Source organism: Pollicipes pollicipes, unplaced genomic scaffold (genome assembly GCF_011947565.3).
Source record: "Pollicipes pollicipes isolate AB1234 unplaced genomic scaffold, Ppol_2.1 Scaffold_4295;HRSCAF=5057_pilon_pilon_pilon, whole genome shotgun sequence".
Classification (NCBI taxonomy): Eukaryota; Metazoa; Arthropoda; class Thecostraca; order Pollicipedomorpha; family Pollicipedidae; genus Pollicipes; species Pollicipes pollicipes.
Genome location: NW_023596461.1, coordinates 9277861 through 9296685, shown reverse-complemented (window position 1 = coordinate 9296685; position 18825 = coordinate 9277861). Strand labels below are relative to the sequence as shown.

Here is an 18825-nt window from a genome sequence, read left to right as displayed (position 1 = left end):
CGAGCACGCACTAACCAGCCTGCAAGATCTATTTTCATTTTGTGGATGTCTCCACTTCTATAAAAATCAGCTTAGCAGCCCGACAGCTTCATACGCCCGGAATCCGAACCAAACACGCAGGACGACGGCTTCGGTTCCATGCAGCAGTCAAGTGGAACGTTACCCCGACTGTAGTTCCAAACACCCGTGCCGTGGAGGAATGTGGCGTGCAGATGCGGGCGTGAGTGTAGGGTGTCAATTTTTATTTTTTGTGAAGGCCTTCGTCCGCTTAATGTTTGACTGGGCCCTCCTGATGCTGGTTAGTGGCCCCCGCAATCTTCTGGTGGAATATCACAAATCTGAGGATAGAATTAAGTATAACACAAAGCCTGTTCCTTTGGGCCTTAGTTAACGTTCATGACTACTGTTCTGCCCAGATAATGAACTCCTTCATAAGACATACACAAATGAAAACGAAGCATCGCCGCTCGTCAGAGTAAGGTGACTGCAATTCATGGAGGGGGAGGGATGTCGTGACTGTCTTTATTGACGAGATATGGCGATGACTGGTTAATTGCGTACCTGTATTTAGTTAGGTTAATACGCTTGTCGCCTGAAAATACAACACAACACTCAGGAATCAAAGAGATGGGTTGGCATTGCAGCTCGAGACTGAGCTCTTCCAAAACCCAAATGTCCATCCCCGCACAGAAGCCCAACTGAGGTGTTCGGAGTAGCCTCCTGACCAGGGTGAGCGTTCCGCTGGCTCATGGCTGACGACCGCGGTACACCTGCTCGCGTTAACACACGGCGCTACGAGGACGCGGGATGAGGCAGTGAGTGGGAATGCAGGGATAGTTGAATTGCGGTCATAATACAATTATACTGTGTGCATGCAGTCTGTCCGCTCTGCCATGCGCATGTAAATCGACCCTTACCCTTGAACCGTGGTATTTTGTATACTATGGCAATAAATGATAATGGTACACTCCGATTACCTTTCAAGACGGCAAAAGCCCTTCTCAGTTCGTACAAAACTGAGCTCGGTACCGTCAATCAATGCGCCAAGCCTGTCCACAGCAGGCGTTAAGATGAGCCACGCCGGCTCTCCTATAAACGCGGAGGCCGTCCCCCAACACCTCTCGTGAGCTTCTTCTGTTTGTCGAAGACACGCTATCAGTTTTGATTGGATCAGGATCCAGAACACGAGCCGCGGATTCCACCATTCGCTGCGCGGTGAGCGCTGCTTTCAGACATGTCTGAGCGCCCGCCACCAGCCGTAAAAATGCTCCAACAATGGCCCTGACCAACCATGCCAGCGCGGATTGTGAGCGTGTCATCCATCGAGCTCAAGTGGACTACGGCCTGGGTGGAGTCAGCGGAGCAGGACAGCGGGTCCGCTCCGCTGGCTCGCCGTTGTGCTCCGGTGCCAGCTGCGGGTGTGCGGAGAACGACACGCGACCAGGCTGTACAAACCTCACGGACACAGAGGCTGTCAGCAGATCCGAAACGGTTCTCAAAGGTGATGGATGTAGTGGGCAATCAAGGCTATCAGGGATCTCCGATGATTTACATGTTGAGAAGGTGACGACACACGCCGGAGGCACCATGCGCACGAGCGGCGTCGACACGCTGAGGAGGCCGGCGGATATCCGGGCTGTTCCTGGCTTCACAAAGAACTTCGCGTGGGTTGCGCATCGGATTGTATTGTGTTTTTACGCCCGCACGTGGAGTACACAAAAGCCGTATGCAAATCTACGAAACGCAACTCGTCATGCCCGAGCCTACTTTCGCAAATCGTCGCGCCCAGATACTCGTGTCGCGAGTGCTGGCATGCCAATTTCTGTGCTCAACTGGTTGGTTGCCAGAAACTTTGCATTCGCAAAAGTAAGTTCCGGGGGTTTCCATGAGCGGACAACCTGGTAGATGCAGACATTTTCTTTTCTAGGAAATGCATCTTTGTTACCTGCAAAATAAGCGAGGATTTGATTCCTTTAATTGCTCGGATGGTTTCTAATTATGCCCGTGCCAATGAATATATTTTAGATGATAAAAGAAAACACTGCATAATAAGTCAACTGATATTCTACGCCGGCTATTAGTGTTGTAAGGCCATCGCAACAGTGTTGTACCACCCAAACCTCAACGGCTCTGAAAGGTGCTATCACACATTTGCCGCAATCGGGTCCCTCAGTTTTTTTATGTCGACACCATAACAACTTACCCGTGTGACGAGAACTCGCAATAACATAATCGCTCTTTGGAAACGATGAAGAACGAAATTCACCTACGCACGCTGATCACAATTTGGTACTGGTTAGGCTGGTGGTAAGATGTGTTCCAAATGTTGCCCGCATTATCGCGAACAATCTCACAGAATCTTTAAAAAATGTTTTCGTTCAGGTGCTCGATCTTTCATAGCTTTAGAATCGCAAGGAATGAACGAAATGCCACAGTTATACTTGAGGCACATTGGTGAAAACGATCATCCACGAAATACCATCTGGGAACCATAGAGCTAGACACAGGAAGATGGACACAATGGCGTGCTTCCAAATGCCAGCCCGTACCGCACATAATTACCATGGAAACGGTCCTCGAGCCCACGACAGACTGCACGTACAGGCCCGTCAGCAAATCGACAGGTATGAACGAGCACACATCCGCCGCAGCCCCCGATCTGACTGCTCTGTTGGGCCACCCAGCTGCTGTTTGGGCTGGAGTTAATCTTATTAATTTTTGGGTTAATCTTGAACGGCTGACGCTCCCACGCGGAAGTGAGGCGTCAGCCGGTTGCCATTGTCCGCGCGGCTGGTTCGGTGCGGCCGACCGACGGATGTGTGCGTTTGTTGACGAGCACAGCGGTCAGCGGTGACGGCTGACGTCGTCGCCCCCCGGCTGACGAACAGCCGGGGGCGGCGGCGCTCCCACACTGCTCTGGGCCGGCGTGATGTCCCACTTACAAGCGCGCGCCGCCGCGTGGCCGCGCGCGCGCTGGCATGGATGCCGACACAAGCATGGCGCCATTACCGCCGACTGCCGCGCCCGCGCCGCCGGACCTGGTCAGAGCGATACCGGGGAGATCTGACACGAGTTCACTCAGCTGGGGAGCAGAAGATTCGCTGAGAGGCCCATATGGGGCAAAGAGCATCCGCAGAGAGACTTAGCTGGGGCAGAGAGCATTCGCAGGGAGACGCAGCTTGGGCAGAGGGCATCCGCAGGGAGACGCAGATTGGACCGAGGGCATCCGCGGACTTAGTTTGGGAGCAGAAGATCAGCAGAGAGACTCAGGTGCGGCAGAGAGCATCCACAGGAAGACGCAGCTTGGGCAGAGAGCATCCGCATGGGACTTAGCTTGGGCAGGGAGCATCCGCAAAGGGACTTGGCTTGGGCGGAGAGCATCCGTAGGAAGGCGCAGTTTGGACAGAGGGCATCCGCAGACTCAGTTTGGGAGCAGAGGGCTCGCAGGAGGCCTGCTCTGGGTAGGAGGACATCCAAATGGGGGACTGGGGTGGGAAGGAGAGGATCTGCGGGCTCAGCTGGAAATCAGAGGTTCCGTAAGAGGAGACCCAGCTCAGGAGGAGATGATCTTAAATGATCCTGGAATAAATATCGCCCTGGGGGATTCCAAAAAGGCTGGGGACGAGAGGAGCATTAGAGAAGCTCAGGTGAGAGTAGACGACCTATCTTGGACGAAGCTTTCCATGCGTGAGACCTAAGCTTCGCTACCACGTGCATGCTTCCAGGGGCGAATTTTCATCGAAGGCGGGAGGAGGGGGGGGGGGGGGGCGAACGTATGAATCTTACCCATCTTATTTCCGAGGCGCATTTCGTCACGAATTTTGTCCATTTTACCAGTCGTAGTTCGGACCTAATTTAAGAAAGGAAGTCTTTCAGCTCCTGGCTTCTGGCACTACGCGCTCGAAGTTCTTACGTTGCGTTACAGACCTTCGATATATCAGGAGGCAATAGATAAACGGCATTGCAGTGCTTAACGAGAAGACTGACGGTTCTCAATATCACGAGCAACTCCATTCTCAAGAGCCCGTCTTTTTGAGGATGAACACGAGACAGCGGATGGACATTTGCATTTTGGTGATGTTTCTCTATAAATGTGTCATAGCTTCTGCAGATCTAATATAACATTTTTGCGACTTGTTCTGGCTCAAAGCCGGATTATTTCCTGGAGAAGAACAAGTCATTTCTTGGTCACAGAACCTGCCTGTCATAGTGGACACCGCACGTGCCCACAAATGGTACCGCTTCGGGGCCACCCCAGGAGGCTGCGGGAAGGCAGCAACCTCAAGTGGTTGTTGGGCTCCTCTCAGAAGCACCAGCCACTGATGATAAAAAGACACTTCATTAAATGGTGCGATGGCAATGCTCCAGAACTGACTGAATTTAATGGTCTCATTCAGTTCGTAAGCAAACAATGTAGACCGGGTTGTATCCTAAGAGTGGATGGAAAAAGGTATGGGGCCATGTTACTTACCACTTGGGCCACTCATCAGCCACTCCCTTGGGCCACATCAAAACTTTATTTTGAAATATCATAGCGTTTATTTCCAAGCGGCATCCCATCCCAAGGACACTGCAAAGGATCCCAAATTTTCATTTTCGGGAAGGATCAAATTCCAGGGGCACTACGACATTTGTGCCTTGTCCGTTTGGAAAATCATTTACCGGCTCACTCGGCAAAGGAACACCAAAACCATCATTCCCGACATCATCCTTGTTTTCAAGATGCGCCCAACTCCATAAGGCACCACAAATGGCCGCAGGCTCTCCTTCTCAGAAGGCGCAACACAGTTGTGCCTTCCACCCCGAACGATAGCCTAGAATAGTTTCTTAGGGAAGGTGCACCAAAACCTTTACTTTCAGGCATCATAACCTTTATTCTCAAGAGCGGTTCCTGAGCGTTTCATCGTCACGACATTCCTGATCGGTATGTTCTTCGACGCTCGGCTCGAACGCTTTTCATTTTAGGGAGTCACAACCTTTATTTTCCAGAGACGCCCAATTCCAGGAAACGGTTTACATGTTCCAAAAGCATTTATTTTTGACAGACAACAAATTTCAGGGAAAGTTACAATACCTATGGTTCCATTGACGAAATCACGAATCGGCCAATTCGGCGAAGGGATACCAAAACCTTCATTTTGAGGCACCAAAACATTTTTTTGCTATAGACAAGTCCAATCGGTCCATTGAAAGAGTCCCGAAATCTTCATTTTAAGGGATGCCACGATTTCTTTGCTTTTCATCCCGACAATATTCTGGATCGACCCCTTCCGTAAAGAGGCGTCACTAAACCTTCACTGCGGAATATGATAAACATTACTTGAGCGGGAATCCAATTCCAGGGGCACCAAAAGGGGTCCCAAACTGTAAATTCCAGGAGGAAACGAAGTCCAGGGGCACCACAATATTCGTGCCTCCTCATAGGAGAAATCGGAATGGGCCCATTCGGCGATGGGTCACTAGAACTTTTGTTTTGGGGTACAGAACATTTGTTTTAGCAGGCACCAAATCCAAACGGTCATTTCAAGGACTTATCATCTTCATTTTCAAATGGCACCGAAATCATGAGCTCAACCGAGCATGCAACTTTTGTGCCTTCCACCCCGACGAGACTCTAAATCGGACCCTCTCGCCGAAGATACAACCGGTGCCTTCACTTCGGACATCACAACCTGTATTTTGACGAGGCACCCACTATGAGCGAGGCACCACGAAGTCAGATGCCCAGATCAGAGGGCTTGCCACATCAAGGATGGGGCCGGCGCAAGATGTATCCTTCTGAGTGCCTGAGGGCCTCCGGATCGACCAGGGCACCCCGGTTTCCGTATCGCCAGAATAGTGGTTGCTAGTTTCCCCGGCTGGGATAAAAGGATCTTTCAGTTCCTGACCAGGACGATTCATCCACGCGATTTGGAGGCAAATTCCCAGAACGGAACTAGCAGCTGCAGCATCACGATAAGCCGAATGACGTCATCGCGCCATGAGTCCATGGTGCTGTACGTGCTAAAACAAGATGGAAATACACAGACAATTTTGTATGAAATACGTACGTATTACATATTGCGCATTGTGCATACTAGGCATCACAAGATGTGCTTCTTTTGCAAGATACTTTTATATCATGCTACACTATCTTGTAGTCCGAATGCAAAACGACTTTACGTGCCGGGGCGCAGTACACCTAATATCCTTGTTTTTTATGCCTAGAGCTCATATTGTTCACCGTGTTACATGTTCACTCGTGATACATTTTTTACTTACAATGCAATAAACCGTTGTACTCCTTCAACGCGCTCAGAACATGCAACAAAATATTTGGATATCTACATGTTAACAACACAAACCATATTGTTCATATTCCAGCGCGTTAGGCGTAAGTTTTACTCCAAGAAAGAATATCGTGTCAAAAGTTTACGAACTCTCACAGGTTCGCCACCGACTGCCACCACCACCAACCTTTCAATATTGACGTGATGACATTTCCCTCGAGTGGCATTACGAATTAGACAAAGGACAGAAGCTGTCGTTTTTTTGCGTTTAACCATCCACTGAGGGGTTTGACTCACCGCAATGCTCACCTTTTCTGCCAGGATGGGGCAAGCGTCGTCATTGTCTCAGAAGCGTCGTAAAACCCTAATGGCGCATAAACACGCAATGTGAGGTTACCCGCATACAAAATGCAACTTTTACGGGCTCCGTTTTGCGTAAATTATTTGGCATTGTGTTGTATAGGCATCTTTTTCGAAATTGGAGCTGTGAATCCCCACAAATTCTTAAATTATCTCTACTTCAAGGAACTGATGAAGTATCGGGAGCCAAGTTCCAAATGGTGAAGGCCAAGCACATTATAATGCTGGCCCAGCCAAATACTGGGGGGGGGGGGGGGGGGGGGGGGGTAGGCAGTCCAACATTGGACGGGGCAGCCAAGCGTTGGGGTGCCAGCCCAGCATTCGGGGTATGGCTCCCCCAAAGTGATACAAAGTTCCACCCCCGCATGTTTCTGACCTTTAACATCGGGCCTATTGACAATTTATTGCCACTAACCTCCGTTGTGACCAGGAAATAGTTAGGTAAGATCCACCTATGCGATCCATGGGAGGCTGCTGAGAAGGGTGGAACACAGGGGGAGAGGGTTCTGGGGGGAGGCAACGCGAGGAGGAGCTGCTGAGCAACAGCCAGAAGGGGGTGCGGCAGTGACAGCGTGAGCTCTCCGAAACTAGGTACTGAAACCCTTTTTGGTTATTTGTTGCCAGTGAACACCCAAAGAGTCAATGTTAAGCTTTCGACACACCCGACACTTCACCTCCACACGACACTTCCTGGCCCCCCAGTTCAAGCACTCTCAGTGAAGCACTGCCCAAGTGCACCCCTCAGTGACGCGGGGTGCACCTGGGCAGGAGGCGATCACGGAGGAGTTGATAGGAGAATTGTTGCAAGCAACCCTTGTGTTAAACTGGGGATGATGCACTCTATCAAAACGTCATGTTATCCGAAAATCAGAAATTCTTTCCTGCGACCTTGGCGAGTCTTGAATGACGACTTTAAAATGGTTAGAATTATGGTTACTCAGGATTCATGTAGCACCCCACTGCGATGCAGCCTTAACGCTTACTAGCCACTGTACAAAGGCAAGAGCAATCGCATAGTGACCAATGGAATGCCAAACATAAAACAAAAACAGTCGCCACTTTGTAATAACTGCCAATTCATTTAGAAAAATGCCAGCTTGCCATCCGAGAAGCGAGCGTGAGACTCAAAATTGGCTCAATGAGCGTCTCACAAGTTCATCGCGGATACAACCTGGGACGTTTCTAGGTGGAGGTGCCACTGAGGGCCTCCGAAGCACCGCAGAGCAGGCACCATGAGCCCCGCGCTCCGCTGCCGTAGCGCGCCGCTGCGAGCAGCAATACTCGGCTGAATGATCCGAGTGATTGGCCGCTGGCCGCAGACCGCGCCTGCTGGCCGGGACGTTGCGGCGGGGCCGTGCGACACCGTGAGACCCGGCTGTGACCTGGACGGGGTCAGCGACCTCTGACCTGGAGACGCGAACAGGTCATGCGGCCGACCGACAATCTGGGGCCGGAGCGGATGGAAAGCCCGGAGGACCATGCTGTTATAGACGATGCTGGGTTCCATGCTTTTACGATAGGAGCGCTGCGAATCTAGAACATTGTTCAAACTATTTCTGAACGTGTCTACAAACTTCTGCATTTTCGCAACAGCTCGTTGTAGTGTGAGCTTGTGATGAGCTCTGAAGTCTCTTTGCCATGCAACAATCAACCACGCTCAAGCTATCCAAGGCTTAGCTACGGGGATGCATAACCCGTCAGAAGCTGTTGTGAGCCATGGATAGTGCCGCCTTAAGGTCCCATCAACCCGACCTTCGGCGCTCAGCATCACGGCTTCCATTGCAATGCATGCAATATTGTATTACCTGAGGTATTGCATGCGCTTATCTGATGCCCTAACACGCATAATGGGCCTGCAGATCCCCGTGGTCGGACAATAATTCGCAGTGCATTGCTGACAACGGCATGGGTGCGCGCAAACCTTAGAACCGCAATGCATCGCATTCAGATGGCTACAAGCAAATCTTGCTACATGAGTTGTCGTACCGCAGGTCCTCACAGGGCGACCTCTGCGCACATAGGTATGTGTTTGTACACATAAGTATGTGTTTGTACACATAAGTATGTGTTTGATTTTGCACGAAGTCTTACATTCGTAAAACATTTCAATACGTGGTCAACCCAGTGGGTGCAAACACCCCCACCACGTGATGCGTGTTCCCGTCCACTGAAAAATGCACAAAAATTCCATGAATGTCGTTTTTTACTACACGTATCGCTGCATTAGCAATGGTTCACTGCCGCAGGTAGAGAATGTGCACTTTAATTTGGCAGTCAACACAGCACATTCCATACTAAGGCGAACAAACTTGTTGTCTGGATGCATATTATGTTGGCATAATTACCATTGCGGCCCAAGCTGATTCAGAAATATTCCACGATTCATTTGCTGTTGCCACCATGCATACATCCACATCACGGTGCACTCGCAATGCTTCTAGTGCACTTCACCTGAGGCATGTCATGCACCCTAAGCGAGCTCCGTGGCTTCCCAACGGTTCCTTCCGTCTCTTGTCTCGCACGAGCACTCACGATAGTGGCGGGATGTCGTGACGGTTCAATCAGCGAATGTTGGCCACAGCGACCCGGGACAGTCTCGATTCATGACACACAGACGCGGCCGCGGCACACTGCGGGGTTACTGTGTTGAAGCAGTGCTGGGGGCAGCCATCAGCGCAAGCTTCGACTCATTTCCCGAAAACGTCCCTCGGGCTGCAGTCAGGGCCTGCAGCCGGAGGAGTCAGAACTTAAGCATTAAAGCAACAGAAACGCGCTTTACATAGGTACGACGCATTTGGGCGTGCAACAAACGCAATTTCTCACAAGCTTGTGATGGACGTGCTGCAAACTCCTATGCAAATTTGCTCCGACTGTCGTTGGACCTTAATGCTGGGGTTTTGCAAGTTGTGATAGCTACCTATGCTTTGCTACCTGCTAGCTACTAGATAGCTACCTGCACCTATGAGGTGCAGCCCGACAAAACCAGAAAACGAGGATCAAAAATAATCGCACTGCACGCTCATACATTTTTGACCTGTCTGGGCTGGCCACAGAAAGAACCATCGGTATGCAGTATCTTTAATAATGCATAACTATTCACGTTCACTCATTCATGTTATGGTTCCGCAATGCGCTATATGCCTGCATATTTAATATTGAAAGCGATGGGATAAATAATAGCTTTTCCACAACGCAGCAACTAACATGCAGCAACACAGCAATTAACATGCTGAATGGCTATGCAAAACACGGTGGAAGAGCAATAAGGAGGGGGGGGGGGGGGGGCGTTCTCCAAATATGTAGAACGGAACGGTACGGCCTGATCAGATGCGTCCCATGATCATCCCAGATACATATCAATATCGTTCCGTATCCTTATCCTGGTCTCGTGACCCATTTCCATACGTCAATCATAAAGAAGACTGAGTAACGACCACCATTGTTAGTGGATGAATGGGCCACTAAATAAAACAATGAAAGAATAATGACGCATACGTTAAGTATTTACAACCATTTTTTTTGCGGCAGTCTTCGAGATAAAGGCTGGTCAAGCGCGGCGTGGCCGAGCGAGGCTGAGCCGGCTAGTCCGACCAGTTAGGGCCTGACCCACTAGTTGAAATCAGACTCCCTCGGCATGCATAATAAACAGTTCACAGAACTGCCCAGCCTTGTCAACGCAGCGGACGCTGGTCGGCTAACTGTGGTGTAGCAGCGCACGCTGCATGTCCGGCCTCGGTAGCCCATCAGGCGGCGGTTTTTGCGGCGGCGGCGGCGGCGGCGGCGGCGGCGGCGGCCGGAGCGTCTGCCGCGCTGGCGGCGTTCGCAGCCGGGAGAAAGCCAGCACGCCCCGATCTGGCACAGACGGCTGCGACGCCTGCCTGATCCCGGAACTGGCCGCCGCTCCCTGCACCATTTATCCGGCGTGTTTCTAATGCCTTGTTCCCCGCTGACCTGTTCGTCGGGGGACGCGGTCAGCGGCGCGAGACCGGAGGGCCGGGCCGGGGACGCTCCTCCCTCTCCCTGCCGCTTGTGGGAGCAGCCTCGTCACTCGTCCCGACACGCGCTCACTTTTTTCCTTTTGTTGTCGGTTGTATGTGTTGGCAGCCTTCTCAGCACCTGCCGAGAGGCGCCGCGTTTTTCGTGACGTCATGAGCCAGCCCAACACGGCGAGCTGCTTCGGTCATGAACTTGAGCGGTTGTAAAAATCGCTAGAACACGCAACGGCCGCGAAATCGGATGGGTCTTGAGGTCAGACCGCTACCTGTTTTTACACCACGAACACACGAGATGAGAGTGGTGTTTTGAAAGAGTTCGCTGGGTTGTCATAACGCGCGCTCTGAAAGCCACCACATGCGATTCCTCTCTGGCGCGGCCGGTACGTTCCTGAGTTCCGGGTGCTATCTGATCAACTGTCACAGTGCCCTGAAACCCAAATAATGTTCTTCATCATCTCCCCGGGTTCGAAAATGCCTTCGTAAATAGTTAATGGTTCCGGGTGGCAGCAATGACCTCGTTCAATGCCCTATCCCACAATTACGTGAACCGTACGAAAATGATGGGTGCCTCGAGCCAGTATGTGTGTCAGCAGCTAAGGATCGATTACGGCTATCTGGGCAAAGCACGTTGACATACAAAGCCGAAATGCAATCGTCCCGAATCACCGACGACTTGTCGTTCATCTGCGGACCACCCAGAGCGTGCGCCAGAACGTTTGCGGGAGAACCAGTGTGACCGACCACGTTACCATCTCGCATCAGTCCACAAAAACGCCCGCCAGTCGTCGGCACGAGCGACAGATTCGCTCGGACGGATCACTCCTCGGTCGACCGCCAGTGCCGGCTGGAGAATGCTGGCAGGGTCTGTGAACCATTTTCTCTTTAATTGTCGTCCGCCAGGTATCGGTGCAGACCATTCCGCTCGGTGGCTAGTTTCTCCCGCAGATCACGTGACGCCCGCCCGTCTGGAGACCACGTGACGCCGTCAGGCACACAGCGACCGCGGACTGTCACCGACCGTCACGGCGACTAGACCGGCGGCCTGCCCGAGGCGCCGCTGCTCGCCACGCCGTCCACAACATCCGCTCCTCCGCCGCCGTCGCTTCCTCCGCTCCGCGCCCGGCTCCGCCCGGGCCTCCAGCGAGACAGATCGAGCATACAGATGTGAGGCTCGGGGCCCGACGTGGCACGAGGCGCCACCCGGCGGCGGCGGCGGCGGCCCGGCCGGCGCCGACGGCCGGCAGGCCGCGACGCGGCCCCACTTGACCGGCGGCGGCGACTCACCGGTCCGCACCGGCCTCTGGGCCGGCGCCGCCCGGAGCTGGGCAGCGGAACAGGGCAGCCGCGCCGCCCCGCTGCCCGCCGGCCGACGCCACCAGCGGCGCCGCTGCGGTGGCGCAAGAAAGTGAAACGGCGCTGGGCCGGCGCCGCGGGCGGGGGCCCGACTGCTTTTCACCTCCGACGGCAGTGAACGCCGGCTCCGAACGACATCGGCTCTTTCACGTGCCGATGCGAATGCAGCGCTTCGGTTACGATACACCGGAAACGTTTAGCTTTCATCCTTTTGTCGCGATCGAGCGCTGTCGCCGTGCTGGACCAAGGCGCCACCGGCCACTACCGGCGGCCGTTATTCGCACTTCCGCGTGCTGTCCTACAGCCGGCTCCACCCGGCATGAATCCGTCTGCCCGGCCAGATGGATTCCGAACGCTGCGAAGGCGAAGCACATGCCGAACGGCATGATTCCATGCCAAACAGCAACACTCAGGAGGTGTACGTGAAAGCGGCATTCGAATCTCAAGCGTCGCCGCGGAGTTGCTGCGTAGCATCCGCCCTGCGGCGCCATGTGCACCGATACCTCCATGCACGTGCACGATGTTGGGAGGTGTCGTCATCCGTCCGAACACGGTTTTTCAAGGATGAAACGTAAAGATAGATCCACCAGGCAGCGTGTAATATGCCGTAAGATCAGACTGGTCACGGTTGGCGTGCATGAAATTCCGGTCCATTCATTGATAAGGCCACCATTGTTAAAGCAACCGTACAAGCAGCCACGCGATGTAAACCGGGAGCAGGCTCATGCAATCAAAGATGTGTGAGCTATACACCGATGCGGACTGAAAACGATACTGCTGGTTTTACGTCTCTCTCTCTCTCTCTCTACTCTAATCTCTCTCTATCTCTCTCTCTCTCTCTCTCTCTCTCTCTCTCTCTCTCTCTCTCTCTCTCTCTCTCTCTCTCTCTCTCTCTCTCTCTCTCTCCTCTCTCTCTCTCTCTCTCTCTCGCTCTCTCTCTTTCTCTCTCTCTTCTCTCTCCTCGTGTCTCTCTCTTTGTCTCTCTCCCTTTCTTTCTTTCTTCCGCTCTCTCTATCCACCCTTTTCTTCTCCGTATTTTGCGCTCTCCTACCATATCTCCTTTTCCTTCCCTCTCAGCCCTCTCTGATCACTTCCCTCTATTTTTCTCTTTTTCTGCTCCAATATATCCTTTTCGCCTCTCTTCTACCCTTCCCCTCTTTCTTACCCCTTTCATCTCCTCGTCCTTTTCCCTCTGCGTTATCCTCCTCTGCCTCCCCCTCCACCCCTCCCAGGTCTCGCTCCCTTTCCCGCGAGCTGAGCCGAGCCAAACAAGCGGCCGGGCCTCAATTTCCCGCCGGCGGACGGCCTGTTTTGGTCACAGATTGCTTCATGGCTAGCCATGGGGTGACACCATTCCCCTCGGTACACTGCTGCCGACCCTCTCCCACGGCTCCGCCGGCGGGCGGCCGGGAGGATCGCTGACGACGCGGATGAGAGCGCTGTAGGCAACATAACAACGCAGAAAAACACTCAGGCAACGCATCGGCCGCTCAGGAAGTAATCACCGCATCGGCCGCTTAGGAGGCAATCAGCGCATCGTCCGCTAAGGAGGCAATGAAGCATTTCAAACCAAGCTGGCGCAGACAAAAAAAAAAAACGGGAAAGGGCGGACCGGGACGCGCACGGTTATCACGGTAATCGCGGACAATTTCCCTCAGAATTTCTGCAAGCGTTTAGCCCTATCTATCTATCTATCTATATATATATATAATATATATATATTATATATATATAGATAGATATAGATATAGATATAGATAGATAGATAGATAGATATATATATATATATATATATATAATTATATATATATATATATATATATCCAATCTATTCTATATCTATATCTATATCTATATCTATATCTATCTATCATCTATATCTTATCTATTATATATATATATATATATTATATAATAGATATAGATATAGATATACATGTACAATAGATGTATATATATATATATATATATGATGGATACGGCGTACGGCTCATTACAGTGCAAACTAATGTATTCCCATTCTTCGAGAAACATGCCGCCAACACCGGCGGCGGACGTAAGAGCCATGAATTCTGATCTTGATGCGAGTGCCATGAGATCGCCGTCTGCATTTTTAAGAAATGTCACGAAACCCATGTCTCCAAAACCACAAACAACGAGATAAAGTCTGTCAGCATCAGTGAGCACAGACGAATGGCTTGGAATGGTTTGAAATGGTTTGGGATGGTTGAATGGTTTGGAATGGTTGAATGGTTTGGAATGGTTTAGAATGTTTTGGAATGTTTTGGAATGTTTTGGAATGGTTGAATGGTTGGGAATGGCTTGGAATGGCTTGGAATGGTTGAATGGTTTGGAATGATTTCCGGTCGGTTTGGCAGTTGCGCGTCTGGGACCAGGCGGAGGGGTGAGGGTGGGACCAGCGGTGGTGGGGTCCCCACACCAGCCTCGGTGGAATCCCGGAAGCAGAAAGGCTTGGGTGGCGGCCTTGGTAGAGCGACGCTGCCCGACTGCAGGGTCACGAACATGAAAGCTCTGTAGCCTGCACTGTTGCTATCTGTAGCTTGACGAGAGAGCCCGCAGCCAACCAGCACTCTGGACGCAGAGGAAAGCGGGAGGAAACCGTAGCATGAAGGCTTGAATTTACATTGCCTCTTTGTCGCTAATGCGTGTAGGAAGATAAGAGAAGCGGTCCCTGCAAAAATTGTCTCGGAGCTGAAAGGAATATCGTTTGTTTATGAGCACAATTTACCGAGCCAAATTACCCGTGGTGTTCAATTATCTTAGAATGAGCAGAGCGTTGGTTTCTACATTTAACGAAAAGTTCAGAAAGGTGAAGACCGTGAGTGTTACAGTTACATTGTTACAAAGTATTTGCGATAGACATCGGAAATATGCATAAGATCAGTTTTTTTTCGCTCAGAAACTAATCACACCGATAACTCATTTCACCTTCAGCACTAAAAAAATTGGGGATCCCAATTCTCAGCCTAGACCAGCAAAGTACACATGCGCCATGCCTTCTGAGCGGCTGCCCACGTTCTCAATCACACCCGATGGCGTTCCATCCTGCGCGTGCCGCTGTCGGTACCGGTGCCGTTACCGGGCGGCCTACTGAGCGGCACCGGGCCGGCCCGCCCGCGGCCCCTGCCAGCCGGCCGGCTCCCTCCGCGACCGCGTCAGGTCCGGCCGCCGGCTGACGCACCGCAACGGCGCGCAGCTCGCTCCCGCCGCCGGCGCCGGACCGCCGGGACCGTCCGGCGCCGGGGACGGAACCGTCCAACACTGGGGCCAGGACCGTCCAACGCCAGACCCGGATCGTCCAGCTCCGAGGCCGGACCATCCAGCACTGGGGCCGGGACCGTCCAGAGCCGGCCCCGGATCGCCCGGTGCCGGAGCTGGGACCGTCCAGCACCGGGGCCGGAACGGAACCCGGACTGTCCAGCGCCAGGGCCTGATCGGTCAGTACCGGACCCGGACGGTCCGGCACCGGGTCCGGACCGTCCGGCGCCGAGCCCGCACCGCCCAGCACCAGCCGCCGAGGGCGCCGAGCGTGTCCGGCCGTCGAACCGTAGGGCTCCCACGAGCCCAGTGCGGGCGGAAGCGCGGCCAGCCGGCAGCGCAGCCGCACCGACATACTCGGCGGGCGCGGGCTCAGTTTCTCTCATCACTGGAAGCGACGCGACGGCCGAGCGGGCGAAGAAAGCGGACCTGACCGCCCGTCCTGTCGGCTTCAGGGACGGGGAGGCTTATCATCTTATCCTGTCCTGTCGGCGCTATGGACGGGGAGGCTTATCACCCTATCTCATCCTGTCGGCGCCATGGACGGGGAGGCTTATCATCCTATGCTATCCTGTCGGCGCCATAGAGGGGGGGGGGGAGCTTACCATCCTATCCCATTCTGTCGGCGCCAGTGACGGGAGGCGACCGATTCTCATCTTCTGTCCCATCGATGTCAGACGGGGAAGCGCGGGTCCAGCCCTCCTGAGTCACCTGTCCTACACCTCACCTGTCCTGCCTCCTGTCCTCTGTCACCTGTCCCGCACCGACGGAGTCAGGAAAGTGGCACGGGGGAGCGCGGGTCCAGCCCTCCTGAGTCACCTGTCCTGCGCCGACAGGAGTCAGGAAAACGGCACGGGGGGAGCGCGGGTCCAGCCCTCCTGAGTCACTGTCCGCACCGACAGGAGTCAGGAAAGCGGCGCATCCAGCTCATCAGATGGTCTCGCCCGGCACATCACATATCGTGCATTTAAGGGGAAAGTTATGATGTAGAGATGCCGGCAGCACCCACGCCAACTTAAATCTAACGTTGCAGGATGTTTGTCCCAGGAGCTTTACGGCACCATTTTTTGTTGTGCTTATTTTCGGCTCGCACCGCATTGGCTGTACTGAAGGAGCTCGGCCTTTTGACCCAGATAGGATATCGCGTGGCACCGGTTCACGTGCCGTCCTATAGACGGAAGGCGTTGCCAGTCGCAGTCCTCATCAGCGTCCGCTAGCCAGCGGGGTGTCACGTTTACCAAGCAACAGCGCATGACGGTGCCGAAACGGTGCTGTTTCCCGTGATGTAGGCGCGTATTTGCCTCGATGCCGATAAGTATGTAAAGCTGCGGAACTGACAGAACATGGGCATGCGTGTCGGTGGCAGCCGCCAATCCTGAATGGTGAGGCAGATTAATGACGTAGGCAACCGCGTTCAAGTGAATGCGCATACCCTACCAGTTGAGTTGTCATAGCACGGACGTCTCGTAGAACATCTGGCGTGCAGCTCATTTAGGTGCTATCGGCACAGCCCGGAGTAAGTTGAAATAATGCAGAGCTATACATGGGCGTATGTGTCAGCTGAAAAGAGAAGTGTACCGCGGACAGCTGCATTGCATTTCGCACGATACAACCTTGACTAATTATGTTGCATTGGCGGCTCAACATCTCCCAACCTGACACGAAAAGTAAGATTCTACTAACGTTTAGCCCCTCACATTCGAAGACATCGCGGGAACAATTGGGGCGATGAGCGCCTGTCCGGATGGCGCGCCACGTCTGACGGAACAACCCCAGGCGGGTGCGGTCCACAACTGTCGCATTATGCTCCCATGAATTCCACCCGACAGTTGCCGGGCGAGATCATGCCATGCTGTCTTCAGTGCGTCTCCGAGACCGTTCAGCCCCTGCGAAGAGCTCTTCTGAGGCAAGTCGCAAAAAGCAGTCTCTCTCCAGTTGTTCATGCAAAAATCGAGCGCACTGGTCCTTTCAGCGCGCGGCATTGCGCCCAACTGAAGGTGGAGCTGAAGGAAAGTGGTTTGATTATTTCCGGCCTCCTAACCAAGAGGATTTCAGCATTCGTGGCCGCTGCGGTGGAGCAGCATGGAAGCTTGCTCGCAGTATCCGGCCGGGTCGAATGGTCTTCCTCAACTAACTATTGCTGTAATGAAACGAGGAACAGCATGTGATGGAAGGAAATCAAATCAGATCTAGTTCTTCAGTTCTTATTGTTTCAATGTCATGCTGAGTTCAAAATTATCTCAATATTTGTTGAAAAGCCAATGTTATTCACGCACATATGGTTCTATGTTAATCGATGAGTGCCATCAGTCTTTTTTAAAAAGCCCGTCCCTTCTTAATCTTGCAGGAAGAGCTGCACGCTAATGAGTCTGCGAACGGTGATCCCCGGCTAGCGCTCGCCACCCAACGGCCAGTGCACGGCGAAAGTCGTCACGATGCATGGAAACAGTGACAGGAAGAGAACAGGCCGCTATCGGGGCGTACCGCGACGGACGCCCCGTGCAAGCCGTGAGATAGCGTCCCAGTCGGCGTCTCGCCCCGCGCCTGAACCGGATGTTGGACATTCAGGCCAGCCGCCAATGTGCTGCATAGATAACGCCTGGTCAACGGCCGGGCAACGGAAAACTGTGGCAGATGCTGCAACAGTCCAGTGAGAACGGCAGCAGGTACTGCAACAGTCCAGTGAGAACCGCGGCAGATACTGCAACAGTCCAGTTCTGCTCCCAGCCTGTCTGCGCCTAATGGTGCATATGCGCTTTTAGTTAATTGACTTGCGCGTCTCCGAGAGTCCTCTGATTCGAAAGCCCTCTTGGTTTAACTCGCGCCCGGGTGGCCGGTTGGATAACCTTTCGCTCGGGTAGGGTCAATTTGACCCCCCTGAGATTTCAGGAACTAATAGAGTCAGACACCAAATTCCCAGGGTGTCTTAGCCTGTACGTAAACTCACTAAAATCAAAGTTTGAGGCTCCTAGGTCATGAATTTCAGGGCAAATAAAGTCAAAGAAGGTCAGACTCCAGGTTGGTCTCCAAATTGCTACCAGAACCTAAATAACTGTTGTAAGCAAGAGGTCTTATGCTCATCTAAGTTCGGTGACCTTGTTTGACCTTTTGAAGGTCATGGTGACGAAACTATGCGAGACCGCTTTGAGTTTTGCATTTCAATAAGCAGCGACAAAGACTACGCTAGGCAGTATGTTCCCAAGAACAAAATGTTGACCTGGGTTATTCTAGGTCAGTAACCTATCTTGACCTTTAAGAAGTCCATGGAATATGTATAATGCGGTTCCTATTATCAAGTTATTCGAAATGAGGGCCAGAAACTACCCCATACAACAAGCCTCAGAGTAATAAAACAGGTTGGCTTTGATCTTGGTCTGACTTCCATACCTGACCTTAGGTCAATGGATTTACCTATTCAATTGCTGTGTTACTAAAGAAAATATCTCAGAGATCCATGGCTTTGTCTAACACTCCGTTGTCGCATTAGATTGAACGATTCCCAAGAAATTGACTTGTCTGAGTCCATGGCCTAACTTTGACGTGCCGTAGGTCAACTATCTTTCAAGGTA

The 18825-nt window shown here is 52.6% G+C and overlaps 1 protein-coding gene across 1 annotated transcript in view; it reads left to right on the top strand.

Annotated features, from left to right (window-relative positions):
- The first annotated feature begins 16984 nt into the window (after nucleotides 1-16984).
- Nucleotides 16985-18825, top strand: part of LOC119096672 (tyrosine-protein kinase HTK16) — an 8407-nt gene continuing 6566 nt past the window's right edge. The window contains exon 1 of the mRNA XM_037219565.1: nucleotides 16985-17036. Coding sequence (XP_037075460.1) covers nucleotides 16985-17036 — 52 coding nt within the window. The remainder of the gene's footprint in view (nucleotides 17037-18825) is intronic.